The 23,598-nt window shown below is 43.7% G+C and overlaps 1 protein-coding gene across 4 annotated transcripts in view; it reads right to left on the reverse strand.

Moving 5' to 3' along the window:
• Window positions 1-1,897: 1,897 nt before the first annotated feature.
• Window positions 1,898-23,598, reverse strand: part of WDFY1 (WD repeat and FYVE domain containing 1) — a 42,003-nt gene continuing 20,302 nt past the window's right edge. For all 4 annotated transcript variants that reach the window (XM_084847116.1, XM_084847120.1, XM_084847119.1 and 1 more), the window contains 7 exons: window positions 23,403-23,515; window positions 18,811-18,937; window positions 17,188-17,293; window positions 14,292-14,393; window positions 12,281-12,411; window positions 7,015-7,123; window positions 1,898-4,662 (listed from right to left, as the gene is read on the reverse strand). In XM_084847116.1, coding sequence (XP_084703242.1) covers window positions 4,603-4,662; window positions 7,015-7,123; window positions 12,281-12,411; window positions 14,292-14,393; window positions 17,188-17,293; window positions 18,811-18,937; window positions 23,403-23,515 — 748 coding nt within the window. In that variant the 3' untranslated portion in view covers window positions 1,898-4,602. The remainder of the gene's footprint in view (window positions 4,663-7,014; window positions 7,124-12,280; window positions 12,412-14,291; window positions 14,394-17,187; window positions 17,294-18,810; window positions 18,938-23,402; window positions 23,516-23,598) is intronic.

Here is a 23,598-nt window from a genome sequence, read left to right on the forward strand (position 1 = left end):
CTGGAAATACAAAACGGGAAGCTCATGAAGCAATGTAGCATTTTTCTGAGAAACAAGAAAGCCCAGTCTCTACCAACAACCACCACAGGCAAGCTTGCAGTAGGTTCATCATCCATTTCTCACCTTTTCAGGAGTGAAGCCCGATATGAATGAGAAATTATCTTTTGGCAGGAACAAGTTGCCACCAAAGTGCATTTTTGGAAGCTTCCCCTCCCTTTCTTGGGTTGGCCGTCCTGTGCATTTTATATTCAACTCTCATTCATGTATTTAAAAAAAGCATTCCAGAACATGTCCTACATATTCATTCTTACAACACAGTCTGATGGATATTTACTTTGAAATAAGCCCCACCAAGTTCAATGGGACCTATGTGTAATCCTAAGAGAGGTTGTACAAAGTGGCAGATCCTCCACCACTTCCAAAGCCTTGCTGGCTAATGCCAGCCAGGGCAGATGTGTTGTGTCGAGGGCTGGGTGGGTTGTTGTTGCACAGTGGGGTTTTGTTTTGTTTTTAGAGCTGTGCGCAAATGGTCCCTCAAAATTCTCCACCTTATTGTGGGCAAATAAATTTGGGAGACAATTTCACCAAATTTCTCCAGGGGGAGGAGAAATTCTCAACAGTTTCTTACAAGTAGGGCTCCCCATTGGCAGGGCTTGTAGCACAGCTTCCCCCCCCCCCATAAGGGGGTTTAGGGTTTTCATACTGCAACAGCATCAACTGTGTTGGCAGACTGGCCCCCATTTTGAGTCCAACGCAATGCAGGGGTGTAGTGGGGGGGGGCAGTGTTGTATCTAGCTGAAGGGAAGAGGTAGAGTTAGCGCTGAGCCAAAATCTGTCATCCAGTTTTCTGAAAGCTTTCTTCCCCCATGAAAGAGGCTTCCATTGTTCTGCCTCATTCTCAGTGTTGTATAATTCTTTAGTTTGTGTGGTGTTTTTGAGCTTACCTAATCACCACTACCCTCTCAGGCTCCCTGCACCTCCTGATCTGAAAAGGCCCTATGGGAGGAATTACCTCATGATGCCTTCCACTGGGCTTTAATTGAAGTGAAGGAAGCTGAGGAGGTTACAGGCTTAGAGATGATTGTACAATGCAAAACAGGACGTTTTCACTTACTCCTCAGCCACCTCCTAAGTAAGGTAAGCCCCCAAACCCAATCCATGAGAATTTCTCTTTAATCTCTTCACCAATGAATTTCTTTTCAAAAGCAATCTCTTTTCTATCAAATTAAATGATGGTAAAAAAAAGAAGTGGGAGAAATTTTTGGCACAGCGCTATTTTTTTTTTAAATTGCACACCCATTAGTTCCAGAGGGGAAGGGAATATTAGTTTGCCAGCTCCAGGCTGGTGGGCAGGGGCGGTTGATCCTGACCCCTCTCTGGCAAACAAAAGGGGTTTTGATTCAGCTGATCCACAGTCCCCTTCATTCCACCCCTGCCCTTTGAATGACTTATTCTGGGGCCTACCACAAGGGGTAGAGCTATGCCCACAGAGCTTTCTACAGGCCTATTTGAGGCTTCTGTGGCGGATGAGCCCCCAGCCCAGAAAGGCATCTCCACCTGATCCAACTCTCCCTTGGATGGACATATGAGAGGGTTAGGATTGCTCTGCACTTCCCTAAATAAATGTGCGCTTAAGCTTGCAGTCTTCGTTATTTCCTAGATCCTTTTATAGCAGGCTCATAGAAAATACCCTAAATTTAGTCACAGATTGAAGACAGTTGAAATTATTTGATACAATGAAGGCCACTCCTGCCAGGACCATTTATTCTACTGTAGCCTTTTAGTTAGCAGTTTATTTTTGCTCATCCATTTGGACAATCTTTTGAATAAAGTGCACATCACACCGTGGTAGATGATTCTTCCCCTCCCGCAAAGGATGATGACCGGGGAAAATTACTACCAGGAAATATTTTTTATTGTACAATATTTAAAGTTCTTCTTCAGAAGACAGGGAAAACAACAAACAATGGAGTCTCAGATAGTTATGGATACAGTATCTCACAGGAACACGGCTATCAGACAAAAATACATTAGTACTTGTTCCTCCCCCATAAAGCAAGGTTTTAAGGGAGGAAATGGGGTCAGTACGTCAAGTCTAAGTAATTGCACATTTAAAGTTACAGGGACTGTTACTGTTACAGTGCACAGCATGATCCTTATCTCCCCCCACCCCCAAATATTAATAATTTTTCTATACAAAAGCAAGCCATATTGTCTTCAGCAGAGGTCTAAGACTCCAGCGGAGAACTTCAATTTTGGAGATACACAAACAAACTGGTGTTTTGCCCACAAAATTTATCTAGATATCTAGCTGAAGCCAACAGTTTAATGTTAATTCTATTTGTCACAAAAGATATATTTTCCCTAGTCATGGAGCACATTCAGCATCCTTTGGCAAAATATTGGTGGAAGACGGCGTGCAATTGCCAAGAGGTGAAAGCTGATATTCTGTAGTATAATTAAGAGGGCAGTCAATTGGGTAACAGAATCTATCATGAATGCATAAGCGTGGATGCTGGGAGCTTGCCTGCTGCTAGCCAGTTAACCTAAATCCTCCCAAGATGAAAACAGGGACATGTACGCAAGATAACTGCCATGTAAAGGGGGAAAGGGGAAAGATACAAATGCTTTCAAGTCAGGTAACGTTTCCTTAACACAGATGCACATTTCCAGATAAAGTAAACTTTTTCTCTGGGCACTGAGGTGAAGTAACTCATTCTGATTTAATCCATACATGTCAAGTTCCATTTGTCATACAGTTCAATAAGGCATTGAGTAATAAGAGTTTACCACTTTGATGGGGCCATCTTCCTAGGCATTATGAACACATCAGCTCAGTAGAACATTCTCTTCCTGAGCTACTCTTCTTTGAACCACTATGCAGGTGAAGTTGCTGAAATCTGTGATCACGCCTTCATATTTATTCCCCCCATGGAGATATTAACTCAGAAGATCAGGAACAATGGTGTCTTTTCTAAGGTGTCAGACTGCAGTCAGAAAACCAAAAACCCAGAAAACCATAGTACATAACATTGATTTATCCAGATCTTACAACAATTTCCTGCAGCAACATTAAGTAACATTTCAGATTATTATACTTCCCTTCCTCATATGCATCTCCCTAACACAGAGAACATCAACAAAAGATTGAACACTTGATTCTTCAGGGGCTTACACTTTAAGACGATATACAATAAACACTGGCCTTATGACAGTTTTCCATGAGAATGACTAAGAAATCCCTCCGCCTCCCCAGCATGATATTTTCAGTAAGGACCTCCAGAGATAAACAGGAAGCTATACAATGGCATAAGATATATTGCTATCTAATTGGAGGGAGCTTGAGCAGTCCAGATTAGCCTACATCAACTAATTCTTCCCATAGATTTTAACTGGCTTTCAGGTAATGATTTTATTTCATTAATATTGGTCAATCCACACAAGATTTTTCAAAGCTACATTTTCCCCAGCAATTTAAAATTAACAATGCTACTGATGCAACCCCTCAGAATGAACAGAGTGGTGACTGGAAATGAACTCAGGTTACAAAAGATAGTCTTCTCCTTACAATTCTGTAGTGTAACATGATAAATTCGTTTCATTTTCAAAACAAATGAGGTCTTTTAATCCCATAACTTTTTGCCACTACTCATTCCTACCATCTTTAATTATAGGAACCCATATAAGGTCCCTGTAGAATGCTAGTTATTGCTGAAATGGTTTTCAAAATTCATGTTCAGCACTGGCTTTAAGTAAGATCAAGGTGATGCTTCATTAATATGCCTTTTTGGAAGCCTCTCCCAACCTGCAAAAAACCCCATCCATATCTCAGGGGTGGGGAAGAACACAGCAGCTATTTCACTTGCTTCTTGCTTCTATATACCTGTACATACAAGGCATAAGATGCAACATATCAATTTGCTTTTACTGTTATGGATTTTGGTATTTTGCCAGGTACAAAAAACCAATTCAGAAGACAACTTGGAGATAATATTCACACAGTCTGAACAATTCCAAAGGGATCAACAACAAACAGTGGTAGAAAATACTCCAAAAAACTCTACCAACCTTCTCAGCCCTATTGCAATGCTGCTGGGGAAAGAAAAAAAGGTGTGTGTTTTTCCTGCTGGCAATGTTGCCTGTGAGCCAGCCTTCACAGTGACTGTTCATAAAACAAAACTAGCCTACAGGGATGGTTTACAAGGACTGAGAATAAGTTACTACTATTTGCACATGTTCTGTTGTCATTACACTCACTGTAACTCTTAGCCACTGTACAATATTTCAGCAGAGAAAAGCACATTGAACACTACAAGTAAATCATGTTAGGAGTGGTCTTTCTAGGCCAGATGTTTCATTGGCCTTAAAAGCCTTTTCTGTGCGTGTTCCACAGGCTATGAACTTGTAGGTGAGCACCCTCCGCTGTTTCTGGTAAGCCCCGGGGAAGAATTCTGGTCCACAAAAAGGAGGCTGTCCATCTCAGCATTCACAGAGAAAACAGCATTCACAGAGTCAAGCAGCCGGCATTTTTGTGGCAAGAGTCACAGAAGGGAGTGTATCCATTTGGTGCATACGGTATGTTATCTTGTTATCCTGGCAAGATCAACGGGAGGCATAGCCAGTTGCAAGGCCGCAACCCACTACTGGTGTCATATCCCATATCTGAAGAACAAGGTGCAGAAGAAAAACAAGTCTCCATGTAATCTATAGCAGTAGGCATCAACCTTTTCAGAGCCATCACCCACATTTAGCCCAGACATGCATTTGGGGACCCATTTCCTGATGTTTCACCCTATATTTGTACAGTGGTAGTGCCTCTTTAGGTCACTGTGGGGTCCTGACCCACCAGTTGAAGATCAACGATATGTAGTCATTACAACTTATTTTAAAGTATTTATATCCTTCCTATCGGACATTTATTTATGAAACTAAATATAGGCCCCCAAAGGGGCTCACAATAAAATAATTAAAGGACAGTCCTTCACAACAGAACAAAATAAAGACAAAATAAAAGCCAATCCAACACACAACAGAACATTAAAAGATAACAATTGTGCTTCCAGGTTGTGTACGTTAGTTATTTAACCCTAATATTTTGTACCATAGATGCTTACCATACATTGCTTATTACAAGCTTGTCATTCAGAACACAAGAAAGTCTACACTGGATTCAGGTCAGCAAGTAGGGAGGATGGGATAGAAAACACTGTTTAAAATCTAAGCTTTCCAAAACTATAGTTATCCAAATACAAGTGCATTTGATTTTCTTCATGCTGTAAATATCATCTTTCTGCATGCGAAACAAGTTTGGAAAATACTCCAGATCTTACTGTATAAATGGCGAACACTTAACAGCAGTTGAGTCGGTTCTTAAACGCACTGGGATATTTTATTTCTAATGTTCAGGGAGAAATTCTGGTAAGTAAATAACTTTTGAGTTTTTTTAAAAAACGAACACAGGCTACTTGTTCAGAAAACCAAGTAAATTTAGCTGGTGATATTGCCAGGTGAAATGAGTCAGAATTCATAGAGGAGAGATTGACCAACATTTGTTGGCCATGACAACTAAGAAGCCAAACTTCCACATGCTGGATTACCAAATGCTGGAGGCAAACAGATTACAGCTATCTTAATCATACCCAGTTCGTGAGCTTTTTAAAGTTATCTAGTTAAAAGTTTTTGGAGACAGAGTCTGGGTTTGGATGATCACGGGGATCAAAGAAGCCATTATGGCTTCTCCACTCACCCTGTTATTTGCGTAATTACCAGCACTGCAGTGTAGGTTGGCGTGTCATCCAAACCTGGCTCGTGGCATGGCAGGGGTAGCTTCATATTCACCCTACAACCCACAACTTGCAGTAGGGGTTGTAGGGTGGATATGAAGCCACCCCTGCCATGCCGCACTCTGGGTTCAGATGACACACCTACCCATGCTGCAGTGCAGGTAATTATGCAAGTGACAGGTGCGTGTGCACCATGCACGGGGGCAGGGGGAGAAGCCACAATGGTTTCTTTGACCCCTGTGATCATCCAAACACCCCTAGAGCGTTCATTTAAATGGATATTTGGTCCAATTCAACAAGGCAATACTTGTGTCCTTAAAAACACAGAAGTGTTACACAACAGCAAACAGCCATTGCTTTTTTGTTCCACAATCCCTGGCAGAGATTATCATCTCCATTTTGAGATGGAGTCTAAATATAGACTGTATGCTACAACATCAAGCCAATTTTTTGTTTTCCTCTTCCTCCCACCCTCTGCTTTGCATTCCATGATGAAGCGTTCTGGAGAGCAAGAAAATTCACTCCTGATTTTGTGACATTTTGGTGCTAATTCTGTATCGCCCAACTGTGGATTTTTCCATCTTCTTACGGACCAATATGACTTCCTTTGCTTTTTATACGCTAACCCCAGCTATGAAAACAAACTCCAATTTTAGTTTACTATGGATGTCAAATCTTTACAGTCCAAAACAAGAAGACACACAGTTGTGCCAGCACAGAAACACAGGGCATCAGGTGCTGGTCTCTTCTGCAGGACATCACCTTGGATCCTCTACTGATACAGCAGCAGCTAGAGATACTCATATTCCTGTTTCAGTACAGGGCATTGGCACATCACTAGTAGGAAGGCAGGATGCTGCTTTCTTCACTACATTACTCTGACAGAGATGGTTCACAAGGAAGTTGATGCAATCTTACACCAACCCCAGGTAAAGGTGGGAGCTAAAGGTGATACTGCCTGGCAAACAACCAGAAAGCTTTGTACTGTTAGAGACTGGACAGCACAACAGCTTTACAGGACCGAGATATTGCACCTATTATATCTCTGTAGAACTGCTCTGTTAAGTCTGTCGAAAATGTGAGTTGACTTTGAGTTCTGCTACTTATTCTGGTTTTCCCTTATTCCCTCTGAATATTTTCATATCTACTAAAACTTGGGTTTCTGAAGTTGTGTGTGCTAACTGTTAAGTCACTAGAACATTTTGGTCAGGCCAGAAGGAAAAGACCTTACCTTCACTACACGATCACTTCCACATGTCACCATAAGTCCCCTTGAGATGTCCATGGACATATGGGAAATGTTGTGTTTTCCTTCGTGAAAAGTTGCCAAAGAAGTGCGACTTGAAGGGGAAAAAAGAGAGGTTAAACAAGGAACACTTGCTAGATGGTGTTCAAGCCAGGCGCATGAAACTTCAATTCAGAAAACACTTCAGGGAAATAAGATTTCTGAAAAGCTAATACATCAAGTCCATGATCAGCATCTGAATGACCTTTGAAGAACTCACCAGTTCATTAGAAGCCCTAATCAGTTCTAAATATGTGAGAGTGAAGCACTCAGACATTTGGGCCCGCTGTTGGTCTGTGGAAATCTTTGCATATGGGAGAAGAACAGTAATTGTATCCCCACATACATCTCCTTTTTAAAAAAAAAAATGACTGGTTGAAGTCTCTCTGTAGTCTTATTCATGGACTAGTGTAGATGCTGTGCTGTAGGGATGGGGAACCTCCAGTCAATGGGCCAGATGCAGCCCAAGGAGGTTCCCAATCTGGCCTGCAAGCTTCTGCTGCTGCTATCAGTGATCAGAGATAAGAGGGTATTTAAAGGCATTTAAACTTTAAATCCCCTGCACAGAATTGAGCTGCGCTTTGTAGTTATGAAAGCTGTTGCACTGGAGCTTACTCCCGAGTGGACATGCACAGAATTGAGCTGTGGATTGTATGCTCTGGGAAAATGTCCACATTGGTATGTATTACATCTGACCCCCCGCCCCATTTTGCTTTGGCCCTGCCCACTCTATCCTTGGGTGGATCCCCTGCACCCTTCGCCCTGCCTACTGCTGGAATGTGGTCCCCAAGACCCTTCCCAAATTGGAATTCAGCTTCTGGGCCAAAAAAGGTTTGCCAACTCTGCTGTAGCACCTTGAGTATAGGAGGTTAAGGGCACAATCCTATGGCCCCTAGACAGCGGCTAGACAGCCATAAGATTGGTCAGTTTCTGGGAACCAACCTCGGAACCTGTGCTCTGAGGTCGGTTCCTGGAGAACCGCTTCCCCACCCCTCTCCCACCGCCTCACAGGTGGCACAGATTGTCCCTGGGCTCCGGGCTCATAAGAGCAGCACAGAGCGGGGCAAAAGGGGGCATTCCCAGGGGCAGGGAGCATGGAAGTACCAGTATGACACTTCCTATGTGTTGCCCGGCCTCCCCACCCTTCACTCTGACATCCTGTGGCTAGACGGCTGAAACCGGCCATCTAGCCATGAATGCAGGGTGGCTGGAGAGCAGAGGAGAGGATCCCCTCCACGCTCCTCCTACCGGGCATTGGATAGTTTGGAGGCAAGTTTGGAGGTGGCTGCCTATTGACATAGGATTGCTCCCTAAGGTGGTTAAGTTGCTAGCTTACATAGAATACTTCTACAATATCAGTAAGCTTAATTGCAATCTACATGAATTGATGTAGCATGGGGTCTAAACTACTTTGTGAACTTGCAGGGCAAGAAGGGTGTTTCCAGCATGTAACCAGCCTTCAACAAATGTACTCACCAGGGTAATTATGGCAACAGGCCATTCTTGCTCTGGCAAGTGAATGAGGCGTTAATGACTAGGCTCAGGGAGGTTTTAAAGTTTTACTTCGGTTTGTGATGATTAGCTCAAATTCAAAAGGGCTAGAGATACGGGAAGCTGAGCCAGTCACTCTATAGGTGGTGATGGCGGAGAATTTCTCCCCGAAACTTCGGGGGGCCGAGCACCAACGTGTTCGGCCCCCCGAACAAGTTTCGGGGAGAAATCCTCCGCCCCCCCCGCCCCCCCCCCGGGGACGGGACTTACCTTCCCTGAACGTCCCTCCCGGCGGCGGGTCCGGCTGGCGGTTCGTCCGGTGTTCGAGCGGGGCGGGAGCGGCAGCCGGTCTTTCGACCGGCTGCCGCCCCCGCCATTGCAATGAAAGAAAAAAAAAAAACGTCCCCTGATAGGCTACGTGACGATTCACGTAGCCTATCATGGCAAGATTTGCAAAGTCAGCCGTGATAGGCTACGTGAATCGTCACGTAGCCTATCACGGGTGACTTTAAAAAAAAAAAAAAAAAGTGTGTACGGATAATGGCGGCCCCCATAGGGAGCCGCCATTCGCGTTCCTTATTTGGTCGCTGTAGTCTACGTCAATGTTTACACAGACTACGGCGAAAATAAGGGCAACGCTATTTGCGTTGCCCTTATTTTCGCCGTAGTCTGTGTAAACATTGACGTAGACTACAGCAACTAAATAAGGAACGCGAATGGCGGCTCCCTATGGGGGCCGCCATTCGCGTACGCGCTTTTTTTTTTTAAAGTCACCCGTGATAGGCTACGTGACGATTCACGTAGCCTATCACGGCTGACTTTCCAGATCTAGCCGTGATAGGCTACGTGAATCGTCACGTAGCCTATCAGGGGACTTTATTTATTTTTTTTTTTTACTTCCGTGTTCGCGGCTGGGCGAGGCGGGAAGCCTCCTCCCCGGCCTGAATTTCGGCCGGGCGAGGCGGGAAGCCTCCCCCCCCGGCCTGAATTTCGGCCGGGCGAGGCGGGAAGCCTCCCCCCCCGGCCTGAACTTCGCGGGGGGAGCAGCGAAGCGCTCCCCCCCACCGCGAAAAAGCTGCGAGAAAAGGTAAGTGACTTTCGTTCACCCCTATAATAGGATGGGGTGAGAACCTTCTGTCGAGGGCCACGTTCTCTCAAGCGCAATCTATCGGAGGCCACATGTCAGTGGTGGGTTGGGCTGGAGCCTAATGTGGGAAGGGCCACCGGTTTAGACTCTTTCTGCTATCCCCTTCCCTCTCCCCACTGCCCTTCCTCCCCACCCAGTGGGCTGCCAGGAAAAAGGGCAGACTGCTTTCACCAGAGATCTGATCTCTTGCAGAGGGCTTTTGAAATTAGGCTGAGGGCTCCAGGTTGCCCACTCCTGCTGTAGGAGAATGCTTGTTCAGCTGTCTTATCAATGCTGACTTCTATCAGAGCAAGCAAGGATTAAAACAAAAGTGGGGCAACGGACGGTGGAGCTTGATGCTCGGCAAGGGCCGCAGACCAAAAGAGTCCCTGACAGAAGCGCCTTCAGTTCTAACATTTGAAACTACTAGCCTGAACTAGTGTTATAAAACCGAAAATAAATAAATACATACATACATACATACTGCAAGGGACTAGATACAGCACGTAAAGAAATAGGAATAAGTGTGAGGAAAACAGTAATACCAATGGAAGCTAGATACTTCTCCCTTTTCTTTATGGGATACCTACTTCATACTAGCAGTTTAAGTGGTAAAACATCTTTGTAACATGGTTTGCATTTCTAATGAAAAGCTAAAGGCTGCATTTCAGTTGGCATTTGTTAAACAAATGCTTAGCGTGCTTTGAACGTACGCATATTTACTCAGTAGTAAGCTCTAGTGAGCTTCAGTGGGTTCAATAGCTCTGAAGTTACTGCAGTCCTACAAGAATGTGCTGAAGAGCCAACATCATCTGTAGTTGGGTACAGCTGGAAATTAGGCAGTATTTTATAATAAGAATACAATAGACTTCTTTCCCTCCACATCCCTTTTGAACAGAGACCTTTTTAAAAATAAAACTTTTTCAGCTTATGGAAATATTAAACTCTGACAATCCGTGTTAGTAAGTTTTGTATCTTGCCAAATTATGGATTCCCTCACTAGGCATTAAAAGCAAAGCAGTATCTGCTTGTGATAACATGACTAGATCAGATTACTTGTCATTAGGGATGTACGAAAGTCACTTACCTTTTCGAAGGGTGACATTCATGGTGGGGGGAGGCGCTCCGTCCCTCCCCCCAAAATTCTCTCCGGCCGGCTCAACTCCGCGGAGATTCCGTGGGGCCGCCCGCAGCCGGACATCCAGCCGCTGGGCAGCCTGCAGGGACGCAAATGGCAGCTGCTGTAGCCGCCGCCAGTTGCGTCCCTGTATTTTGCCGCGATAGGCTATGTAAATATTTATGTAGCCTATCACAGCAAAAAGAACCCAACAACAGCGGACACAAATGGCGGCAGCTCTGGAGGCCGCCATTTGCGTTCCCTTTTTTTTTTGCCGTAATAGCCTATGTAAATATTTACGTAGACAAAAACGGCAAAAAAAAAGGGAACGCAAATGGCAGCTGCCGTAGCCACCGCCATTTGCGTTCCCTTAGTTATGCCGTGATAGGCTACGTAAGTATTTACGTAGCCTATCATGGCTACCCGGAAGAAGCGAATGGTGGCCGCGGATGCCATTCACAATGCAGCGCGGACGGCAGCAGGTAGGTGCTCCATTCCGGGCCCATTTTGCAGGGCGGCGGGGGGGGGGGGGCTTCGTTCCACCACGGATTTCGGGAGGCTGAATGCACTGGCATTCAGCCTCACCAAGATCCGTGGCAGAATTCTCTGACATCCCTACTTGTCATGGAGGAAACAAATCATGACTCCAAGGGACTTCGGTGAAAAAGCTAACATGCCAAAATTCTGATTTCATCACAATTTTTTATATATAAAAAACCCAAATAACCACCAGTGTAGCTTTTCCAAACCCAAAGGGAAGAGAGTTACACTGATCCAACATGGGAAAAGTGTCATCTGAGTAGTAGTCTCTAATCTATAAAAACGCATGCTGCCAAAGTTTTTAGTCTTTAAGGTGCCAATGGCCTTGAAAAACTGGCCATTCTGCCTTCATTTTTGTAACAACATTTCTTAGACAGAAAATTAAAATACAGACCTTTCTGGCCAAAATCCACACTTTCCGCTTATATAAAACATATGGGGTGGGGGGAGAGAAGGAGAACAGCCTGAAATGTTTGAAAATAGAAGTAAAGACTTGTCAAAAGCCATGGAATGAGTCTCAGGTGAAACTGGAAAACCCAATCTATATCAATCCTTAGTTATGTAACTTCATCAGACAATATATGTGTTGATGAATGCATAGAATATTGTTGGGCTATCATTGAGGGTGGGGGGACTGGACCCCACACTAATTAGCAGAAATCTAACAACAAATCGTAGTCATAATATCTAGATCCCTGCATATCACTCACTTTAAAGAAGGCACATCATAAGAGCAATATAGAAAAGAGGGTATCTGCTTTACATAATAGAGCCATAGGTCTAACCTGGCTGGTTTACTAAAGGATCTCTACTCTACCAAAGAAAGAGATCCTCCAGCTTAGTTTAACTCCATTAAAGGTCAACATTAAAGCCAAATTCTTCCAATGCGGGTGTGTCAATATATCAAACACCAAGGAGCCATTTCTAAGGATACTCACTCTTCGTCTTTGATTGAATGAAAACAGGAGTCACAGACCCGGACCTGGAATTCAAAGCCCATTATGGGATAGCTGGAACGTTTTGTGCTGCATTTGCCACATACTGCCTGTCCACATTTCCTGCAGTGATGCTGGATGAAGGAATCAAAAAGCAGAAACCATCAGAAAAAAATGTGAATTCTTAAATCAAGGAAAAAACAAGGAAGGGAGCCACCATATTCTCACAGTGCCTTCAATTACTAGCCAAGGCCAACTGTGCATAATTTCCCCCCAGCACAGAAGAGGTGCTCTCTCTCTCTCTGGTCCTCCCTCCACTAGCTTCCAAAAGGGGCAACTAGAGAAAGGTCTTGAGTGAAGATCTTGATTGACAAACAGGTTCAGAAGGGAGCAGGTGGTCAGACACACACCCTGGTCCAGACTATTTAGGCCTTTACAGGATTAACACAGCACTTTGAATTGAGCCTGGAAACAGACAGGGATCCAGTTAAGCTCTTCTAAGGTCTTGTAGAGCTATTTTATTGCCACATGTGGATGAGGAGATGCGGGGGGTGGGGTGGGGGGAGAGAAACAGGGTACTACTGGCACAAGTATCATGCTAAAGTATCAGTCTTAATTACCAACTTCACTGCTTTCTATACAGTGGCACACAGAATTTTGCTGGCACCAAAACTCTTTTATTAATTCATTATTAACATTTATCTGCCCCAAAGCCATCAAGATGGTGTACAACAATTTAAACATTAAAAACTGTAAAACACTAAAGTCAAGGACATTAAAAACATTGCAACTATACATTTTAAAAGGCTAAGCTGAAAAGATATGTCTTCACACTCTTTCTAAAGGCTAAGAGACTAGGGGTCAATTGTAGTTCTTGAGGGAGTGCATTCAGTAGTATGGGGGCAACATAGGAAAAAGCCCTTTCGCACGTGCCTGACAAATGGACCTCTGGATAATGGCACCTTTTGAGAGGCCTCGAAAGGGCCTCTCTTGCAGGTCCTAATACCCAGGCAGGTTCATAGCAAGCCAGGCAGTCCCTTAGATAGCCAGGTCCTAAGCTGCTTACGGCTTTAAAGGTTAAAACCAACACCTTGAATTGTCATCGGAAAGCAATCAAAAGTCAGTGCTGGTCTTTCAAGAGAGATGTAACACAGTCCCGTTACTGTGCATTGCTTAGCAGCCTAGTTGCCACATTTTGCACCATTTGAAGCTTCCAGACACTCTTCAGGGGTATCCCCACATAGACGAAATTGCAAGGGTCTAAACGTAAAGTAAGAACATAAGAGCCATGCTGGATCAGTCCAAGGGTCCATCTAGTCCAGCATTCTGTTCACACAGTGGCCAACCAGCTGTTGAACAGGAACCCATAAGCAGGACACGAGTGTAACAGCACCCTCCTGCCCACGTTCCCCAGCTACTGGTGTATATAGGCATACCACCTCTGGTAATGGGGGTAGCACAGAGGCATCAGGACTAGTAGCTCTTGATAGACTTCTCCTCCAGGAATTTGTGTAATCCCCTTTTAACACCATTCAAGTTGGTGGTCATCAATACATCTTGTGGTAGCGAATTCCATAATTTAACTATGCGCTGTGTGAAGAAGTCCGTTCTTTTATCTGTCCTGAATCTCCCACCAATCAGCTTCATGGGATCACCCCAGGGTCTAGTATTACGAGAGAGGGAGAAAAATGTCCCTCTCTCAATGTAATCAAGGCCTGGATAATACAAAATGTAATCAAGGCGTCGATAACTGTTGCCAAGTCAGGTCAATTCAGGAAGGGTTGCAGCTGGTGTACCGCATGTAATTGTGCAAACACACTCCTTGCCACTGCTGCTACCTGAGGGTTCAGGGATAGCGTAGGATCAAGGAGAACTCCTAAGCTATGGCCCTGGTCTTTCAAGGAAAGAGCAACCCCTTCCAAAACAAGCTGAATCCCAATCCCTGAGTCAAGCTTTCTACTGACCAACACCACCTTTGTCTTGCCTGGGTTTAATCTCTGCAGCACAGCCTCACCTGCCTCAGCCCCAGTGTCTTTGTGTCCCACATCTGCTTTATGTTCCAGAAGAAGGGCTGCTCACATTTCTGACAGGAATCGCTTTCCAACCACTGAGGTGCCTGGAAACAGAAGGGGCAACGGAATAATTTTAATCTATCGTTGGGGGAAAAAAAAAAAAGCCAAGGAAAAACCTTCCCCACACCCGGTATGTGTCACTGGAATTAAAGAGTCTGCTTCCCTACCCCACCCCTGCTTTGCATAAGGTGTACAGTTAGAAATACATTAAGGTCTATAGTTGAAAGATGGAGGATGTTAAATTTGTCCCTGAAATCCAAGTGTGCCTTGTAAAATGCACCACCCTCCAGACATAATGAGACCAATTTAGCATCAAGCTGCATACATGAGGGATTGTTGAGAGTGTGGCTGTCTCCGGGATCTGTGTTTGCCTCCCACACTTTGCCCTTCGCTGTGGCATTTTTAATTACCACCAAGTTAATGAGGAAGACTCCTTTGCCACGTCTGAATTATTAGCTTGCTGCAGGGGTTTAAAGCTCTCCAGTTTTCAGTGTTTGGGTGATTAAGAAGAGATACTGAGTAATTGGAAAAGCTGAAGCTTTCCACAGTCAAATAATTATGCTTTCCGTTTTTCACTCATAAGCTGATGTTAAACATGTCCTGTTCTTGTTTCTGAGTACTACAGATGTCTTTTAAAGCAATTAACTTAACGACTGTCTGGGCCTATCTTCTGTATATGCATTCGCTGCTATTCCTGTACTCTGAAAATAGGGCTACTTGGAAAACCATGAAAGGGCTAGAATGTTCCCTAAGCCGCTTGCCTATAGGTAGGCACTAGTGGTTTAGCCTAACCAAAAAGGCTTTTTAGGACAGAAGACTTTCATGTATCAATAGAAAAGAACTGAACTACATAAGTTGCATGTATGGTCACAAGTCATTTTGGGGTGCCCTGTGGGATCTCATTACTATCCCATCTTGAGCTTAGGAAGAATGACTTTAGTCTTCGTGGCTTCTGAAAGAGCACTGAAAATGTGATGGTAATATCAGAACATGAACCCAATTTGGTCATTTCCCCAAGTATCAAGAAAGATTCCACATTATGAGAAGATGACCAAGGTAAAGGAAGAGTCTCTCTAAATAAAGCCACAAGCAGTAGCTCGATACTTTAATCTTTTAAATGTGTATCATACCTTTTGACCTCAAGGTCCTCAAAGCAGCTTTACATTGGGCTCATCCAAGCAATATTCAAATGGCTGAGAAATACATATTCATATTCTTCAGCTCATGACATGTTCCCATATGAACTTTGGAATTCCAGAGTCATGAAGAAACATTTTAAATATAAAGCTATGCTCAAAGTGCTGCCAATTGGAGGAGGAGGGTTAGGGGCAGAGGAAAGGGATATCTGCCCCCGAAGGCAGCACACCCTGTGGCCCTTCTCTCACCCCACTCCGGTTTCTACGAGTACCACTCCAGCATCTCTTTGTTTCCTGGCTAATTGCCAATGTTGACTAGTTAACCAGATGCCCACAAACTAACAGAATACAAAAGATGGAGTAACAACAATGCTATGGTTATGAGACAGTTGCTTCTCATCTGCACCCTTGGAGAAAACAGATAAAGTGGGGTAGGCAATGTGATGCCCATGGGCACCCCTGCACCCATGGGCATCTCCCCCTGTGCCCATGAAGGGCCCTGCTGTTATCTGTGGGTTTAATATTTTTTAAAATTATTTTAAAATATTTTCTTTTTTTTCATTATTTTCTTCTGGATGGCCTCCACCCATCTGCCATCTTTATGCCCCTGATTTTTTTTCATTTTTATTGTTAGCAATATTTATATACTGCTTCTCATATGACCCAGAGACATTCTTAGGAAATAAAGGCCGTGTGTGCGCACACACATGCCAGCACTTCACTCTGAAGTGCTCCTGGCTGACCCCCTCACCCAAAAAGGAAGGGACAGTGCCTGGTAAGGCAGGAGCCTGGCAATAGCTGTGGGGTGATTGGTGGCATGCTGGGGGTGCCTCAATGGAGTGGTGGGATTGAGAGGGGAGTGATGTGGAGAGCAATGGGATGGGTTAGGGGGGCCTGTGGGGCAACCCAATTGGGGTGGGGGACCAAGAGAAAGTAGGGAAGATGAAGGTGTGCGTGCATGCTGCGGTGTGATTCTGCAAGAAACTTAAGTGTCTTATGTGAGCAGACCTTGTGTGCTCTGTGTGCCTGTGCCTGTGAGTGCGCGCACATGGGTGTGTAAGGGGACAGGGAGGGTGTTGAAGGGAGCAATCCTGAATGGAAGAACTGTGGGTTCAAAGGAATGCATTTATGTTTTGGGGCTCAAATCACACCTCTGCTATTCACGATCTTCGGCAAATCACTTGTCTTAGCCTCACCAGTTTGCCTTTCTATAACATGGGTGTTTTATGACTGGCCAGGGCCACTGTGGCTGTCATTTAGTGATGGTGCCCATGACACTTTCTCAAAATTCCAAATGTCCACTGGCCCTAAAGAGACTCCTGGAGTCTCCTGAGATGGGCCAGTCTGCATGATCAAACAGCCCACCATGGCTTATTTAAGCCACAGTGGTTGCGGAAGGCCATTTTTAATATTCAAGCTGAAATCGCGGCTTCTCGTGTTGTCTGAATCCAGGCTTGTGCAAGGGTTAAACAACCCTCACATAACCCATGGCTGGTTTTAGGGTTATATGAGAGTTATTTAACCCTCACAGAACCAACCCCCCACTGGGTTCCAAAGACACGACAAGCTGCAGTTGCAGTTTGAATATGCAAAAGCTGCCTGTCACATGCTGCAAGCCACTGTGGTATAAATAAGCCACAGTGGGCCGCAGTGATTGTGTGAACCAGGTCAGCGACTTTAGTTTAGCGAAGAGGTTTCCTACCTCTTCTCTGCTAATATCCATATTCCAGACTGTGATCCCTCCATCAGCTGAGCAAGAAACCAGTTGTCGTGTGAGCTGTAGGTAGCAAAGGGCCTGTACCTTGTCACTGTAAAAAAAGAAAGGAAAAGGACAGCATTCTCCATTTCAGTATTTTAACTGATAAGCTAAAAATACAGAATCATGATCATGTTTTGCATGTGGCAGTTGAAACAATTTGTCATTTAATGCTTATTTCCATCTTGACATTTAGATTCATGCTTTCTGGGAATCCTTCCCAATGTCACCTAACTTTAAGTGTCGTTTTTTTAGGAGAGGTGTTCATGATTGTTATTTGTTGTCATGAAAGAACATTAAAGAGGTATAAGCTATGTAATGATCAAAGTCTCAGGGCTGTCCTCCTTCCTGGATATTTTTGTGACTGATTTGTAAACAAGGAACAGATGCTATAACTGGATTTAGGGTGTGGATTTTCACCATCCTTGTTAATTTCACCTGCTAATTTCTCCCAATAGTCCAGGAGCCAAAAACAGATTTTGGTTCCAACCTTGCCATTTTTGATGCATAATACTTTTGAGTGGTTTTTGCATATTTTGAAAATGCTGGTTTGGAATCTCAGCAATATCATCTAAAGGCTGTAAAGGAAATCAATATATTCAAAACAGCATCTACTTGAGTTGCCAAAACAGGAAAAGAACCTAATACCTTCCTACATGAGAGACGATAATACTTTTTTCCTCTGCTCTACTGTAAGCTTTTGTAAGCAGGGACACTATTTATGCAGCCTCTGAACATATGTGGGAGAAAATGTGTTGGCTACATCGCTACATTACTTGAATATCTGTAGTAGACTATCTCTGTTACCCTTATCTTGTAAAAATGAAAGATTTCATAGATATTGATAAAGTTTCTTCTGAGAGAAGAAAGGAAAGGAGAATTTCCACTGCACCTTTTAACTGTTCAAGAAATGATTCCTTAATTTTTTGAAGCTGGACTATGAAATTACACTATCTTGATGGAAGGCAGTGGTGCAACAAGAGCAGTTATTGATGGCAGGGTAGCAAATACCTATAAAAATTCATTAAATTTTTTAAATGAAAAAATTAAGCCATTATGCCATATCTTTTACCAGCACATGTCTTGCTAGGTTGCAATTCCACTGCGTCCCCTTGGAGCATTGGAAAATTGACAGGCTCTCAAAGTGCTAAAGAAAGGTCTGAAACTTACTACTATTGGAGGAATGAATGCCAGTATGTCAGATATCATTGATGAATCTATGTTGCATTTGTGTCAACATGCTATAGAAACAAAGTAACGAGAGGTATGGTCTGCAGTGAAGTCTGATGTATGGCTAGCTAAAACTAGGAGACAAAAAAGCATCTATTGCCCCAAAGTTGAAATGTTTACTTCCAGCTCCACCTGACTTTTAGGAAAATGTTAAGAGGGCATACATTCAATCATGCATTTAGGAAAAGCATTGAACCAAGATTCTTCTGACATGGAGCCTACTTGCTTTTTGGAGGGGTGGGGGGAGAAGGGAGAGGACAAAACATAATCTCTCATCTGTATGTTAAGTACCACCAAGGGCTGAACCAGTACCTCCTGGAAAAATAAAACATTACATACTGATGGCCTTGAAGCAGCAGCGTCCGGCCTCTCCTTCCACCAATATCCCACATGATTATGCTGTTATCAGACGCTCCAGAGAAAAGTAGCCGCTGAACAGGATCCCACCACAGGGAAGCAATACTTCCTAGGTTAGGGAAGAAAAATATATATAGTTTTCATTTAGATGGAAGTGTGGGGAAGCAACAGCTGTTGGATTAATCTACAGGCTAATACATTTAACACCACACTGGTATCTTCTCTTTTAGAGGGACCCATTTACTGCAGCAAAAGGAACAGCTTAACCAGAAGAATGTGATGTGGTACAAGTCTTGCTAAACTGTACCACTTCTTATTGAAGGTAGAAGATTATGTAGGAGGCTGCCTTATTCTGAGTCAGACCCTTGGTCCATCTAGCCCAATACTGTCAACACTGACTGGCAGTAGCTCTCCAGGGTTTCAGGCAGGTTTTTTCCTCCCAACCCTACCTGGAGATACCAGGGACTGAACCAGGAAGCTTCTGCATGGAAAACAGGTGCTCTACCACTGAGCTATGAATACTTTTTAGTCCAGTGATGCAAAGAAAATAGAAAACTATGCTTGGATCCATTTTTCACTTGTCTCTTGAACTTTGGACCCAACCCTACAAACCAGCATTCAGCACAGCAAAGTGAGGGCAAAGAGTAATTTTAGGTATGGGCATCTATATGCACTTCAGAAATTTCGGATCTCCAGTTGCGAAATGGAACCTGTTAGTTTAGAGTGCTGGAATAGGACAAGGGAGACTCAGGTTGAAATCCCCACTCGCCACAAAGCACACTGGGTGACCTCAGGGCAGGCAGTAACCTTTAGCTTAAGCTACTTCACAGGACTGTTGAGGGCAAAAATGGAGAGGGGAACCAGGTACACCACCTTCAGCTACTTGAAGGAAAGGTAAGATATAAATTAATAAGCAGACATGGGTTTCCCTCAACTGACCATCAAAGACACCTTGCCTCAAAAAGATTAAAAAATGCAGCATAAGCAAGCAACCATGAGAGAAAGCCTTTTTGATAAGCAATGAATAAAATGCGATTATAAACAAATACTTTGGCACTCTCAAACGTTCCCAGAAATTAAATCAATTTACATAAGACAGGTTGCGCCTTCACGGCCCATGGTTACCTGGTTATGCTTTCAAATGAATTGGAATGATTTAACTTGCTCCCTACAATGGCCTCTGAAAAGCACTCCCAGTGATCGCTGTCTTTATCAAGACACCTTATCTGAGCCAGCTGTGTATTCTGCGTTTACTCAATTGCCCCTATTTGTACAGCAGTGCTCCAATATTGACTTTGTCGACCTAATTCTTATTGTCCAGCATTTATAGTTTACCATGAAGGTACACAGAAACAGGAGATTTTCTCAGGACCACAGCTGAATTATTCAGTGCTGGTGCTCCTGTTTCTCAGTGTGTATAGCGGTGCAACTAATCATCCAGTCTGGCAGGGCCATACATCACTGTTAACCTCCAAAGTAAGAAGAGATCAGTCAATTCCACACATGCACACATCACTCCAATTCAGACAATGGTCTAAAGGCACATGAGATAGTCTGATGCTCAAGACTAAGAGGGCTTGGCCCCGAACAGTGCTTGGATGGGGAGACCACCTGTGAACAGTAAATAAGCCACTAATAAGAATCTAAGAACAGCCATGCTGGATCAGACCAAAGGTATATCTAGCTCAGAAGCAGGACATGAGTATAATAACACCCTCCTACTCGTGTTCCCCAGTTGGGCTGTATACAAATCAAATTATTACTATTATGAATAAATAACAATAACAACAGGTATACAGAGGCATGCTGCCTCCTATACTGGAGGTAATATATAGCCATCATGTCTAGTAGCCATTGATAGCTTTTATTCTCCATGCATTTCTCTAGTTGCCCTTTAAAGACATCCATGTTGGGGGCCACCACTACATCTTGTAGTAGTGAATTCCATAGTTTAGGTGTGTGCTGTGAGTTTCTTCGAGGAGAAGCCGGGTGTAACATCACACACCTTTGCAGAGGGCTGTCCCAGCTTATGACACCAGGAACCAGAGTGTGAATGACATTTCCAGTGGCTGGTTCCACCACCCATGTCTTTCATCACCCACAGCTCTAAGCCTCGCTTGCCAGAGTGGGAAGAAACTCTTGTCACAGAAAGCTATGTACCACTGAACATGGCCAGGAAGACCTGATAAGATTAGTGTTAGATTAATGAAAAAGGGGGGTTATAAAGGAGAGATGGGGGGAAGAGCAATGATCTTGATACATTTTTGGAAGTCCTTTCAAATCCTCCTCCTATTCTGTTCTTGAGTCTTGAGAAGCAACACCCCTAGAAAACGAAAGAGATGCTCTTGTCCTTGCTTAGAACATAATAATATGGCAAATTTAGGTGAATTCAATGCAACAAATACAAACAGGCATAGCAAATGAATACCTCACTTGCCATGGAAGCAGGCAGAGGCTTGACATTTGAAGGTCTGCCATCTAGTGTGTAAATTGTTTAATACACCAAGTATTAAACTGGAGATGCTCATTTCCAGACCTGGAAATGTGTTTCCAAACTTGGCAGATCACCACCCCACCCAGCCCTAGGCTCAATTTGAATTGCCATCTAGTGACCAATCACCTGCATAACTGCTACCTTTAGTCCATCTAATCCAGCCATCCCTAACATGTTACCCTCCATATGTGTTGGACTGCAACTCCCATCATTCCTAGCCAGCATGGCCATGCACCAGGTTGGGGAAGGCTCATCTAATCCAACATTATCTGCTGTGATGAGGAGTAGCTCTCTAAGGTTGTCTTCCCCAACACCATGCTTGCGGACCTGTTCCTCAGCCCCTGTGAGGCCCTCTGCTTCTACCATTTTTAAAAAACATGTATTTTTAAGTGTATTTTTAACAGGTGACCAGGCATGCTGCAAACTGAATCAGTAGCCTCCAGCTGCCTGTCATCTTCATTTCCCCAGAATGCCTCTGGCCCCATGTGGTGGGTGCCCAGAACTTCACTGATGCTTCGCTTTGAACAGCGCCCAGTTCCCCCCACTAACAGTATATAAAACAAACAAAAAACACGATATGTGTGTGTGTGTGTGTGTGTGTGTGTGTGTACACATGTATACACACACACAAATATATATAAAGAAAGAGTTTGGAGGGGAGATTGGGAGAGAAAGGGGGTGCATATGCATTTGTATGGTGATCCTTGGGGAAAGAGAGAGAGACTGGAAGAGGTAGCAAAATATTTTGGGGCTTAGGTGGGGTGGCTTGTGCAGAGAGAGAAAGACTGGGGTGGGTTTGAGTTGGCTGGCAGAGAAACAACAAAGCAGTGAAATGGGCTGGCCGAAGGGAAATGAGTGGAGAGTTAACTGAACAGGAACTAACTTGGATAATGAATTCGGGGTGATTTCCCTATACATTTAGGGGAATCTTTCTCATCAGATGACTTCTCCCATATATGGCTCCTCAGTCCTTAAGATCCTGAGAGGTTCTACTTTGAGTGCCCAAATAAAATAAAGTTAAGTGGGTGGCTACTAGGGAGAAGGCATTCTCAGTGGTGGCACAGCCCAGAGAGGCTTGCCTGGCATCATATTTATGGTCCTTCAGTACCAGGTGAAGTCCTTTTTATTCACCTAGGCCTTCTAAACAGCTTGTGTTTTTACAACTGTACGAAAAGCCAAACTGTTATGTTGCCATTTACTGTTTTTATTTTGTATTTTAACACTGTATTTTCACTTTTTAATTAAATCTTTGTGAGCCACCCACATAACATGTGTTATTTGGGTAGCCATATATAAATACAATTTGGAGAAAATAAATACTTTTAAAGGAATTTATTACCTCAATTATTGGGGTTTTTAACACAATGAATTGGTTTGTTTTCTGTGAAATCAGTGTTCTGTTGGAACAAAAACAGGTTCAAAGTAGTGGTTTGGTGTTTGGAGACTTAAGCCTCACCTCTGCCTTTTACTCAGGTTCTTGCACACATTACTTGTCTTTTAGTCTCACCAGCTTTGCCTTCTGTGAAATGGGTATTTTGTGACCAGCTACATCCACAGTGGCAGCCATTTTGCAAATGGTCACATCCCCTAGGGCAGCCATTTTGTGACCATTCCTCAAAATTCCAAATATGACAATGGGCACAAAAAAGTTGGTGACCACTATTTTAAGGTCTCAGGCAGAGATTTCTTCTAAGTTCCTTTAACAGGCAATAGCCTGGCATCTTATGCATGAAAAGCATACGTTGCACCTGCCCTACAAAATGTATGAAGGAAGAGCAATCACTACCAACAGGTGATAGCACCAGTTCATTTCCTATAAAATCCTTCAATATTATGCCAATTCAAATTACCTCAGTTTCCTCAAATTAGAATTTAATCTCACATACTGAACAAACAGTGGAGCTGAAAGACTGGAGAGCTGGTGACAGAGACAGGACTAGGTGACAGGTTTAACTGAGAAAGAACTTAATAGACCTTCAGCCCCAGAATATGATGAAGGCCCTTACTTTATAGTATGCTTCACTTCATAAAGAAAAAAAGATTTGTGTCTCAATTAGCTGGAAAGAAATAAAAACTTTACCTTCATGACCCTTGAGAGTCGTGATCACCGAGCATGTGCTCTGTTCAAGCTTCAACAGAGTGATCTGTCCAGAATAATCACCAATGAAGGCATGTTGTGTTTCAAAGTCATATCTTAGCACAGCCATGTTAAGGAGTAGCTACCAATGTTCCAGGTCGTAGCTGCTCAAGCAGTACAGAAACAAGAGGGTAAAAGG

This window comes from Heloderma suspectum, chromosome 3 (genome assembly GCF_057233095.1).
Source record: "Heloderma suspectum isolate Gila_16-S chromosome 3, 16-S_ref, whole genome shotgun sequence".
NCBI classification, from domain to species: domain Eukaryota; kingdom Metazoa; phylum Chordata; class Lepidosauria; order Squamata; family Helodermatidae; genus Heloderma; species Heloderma suspectum.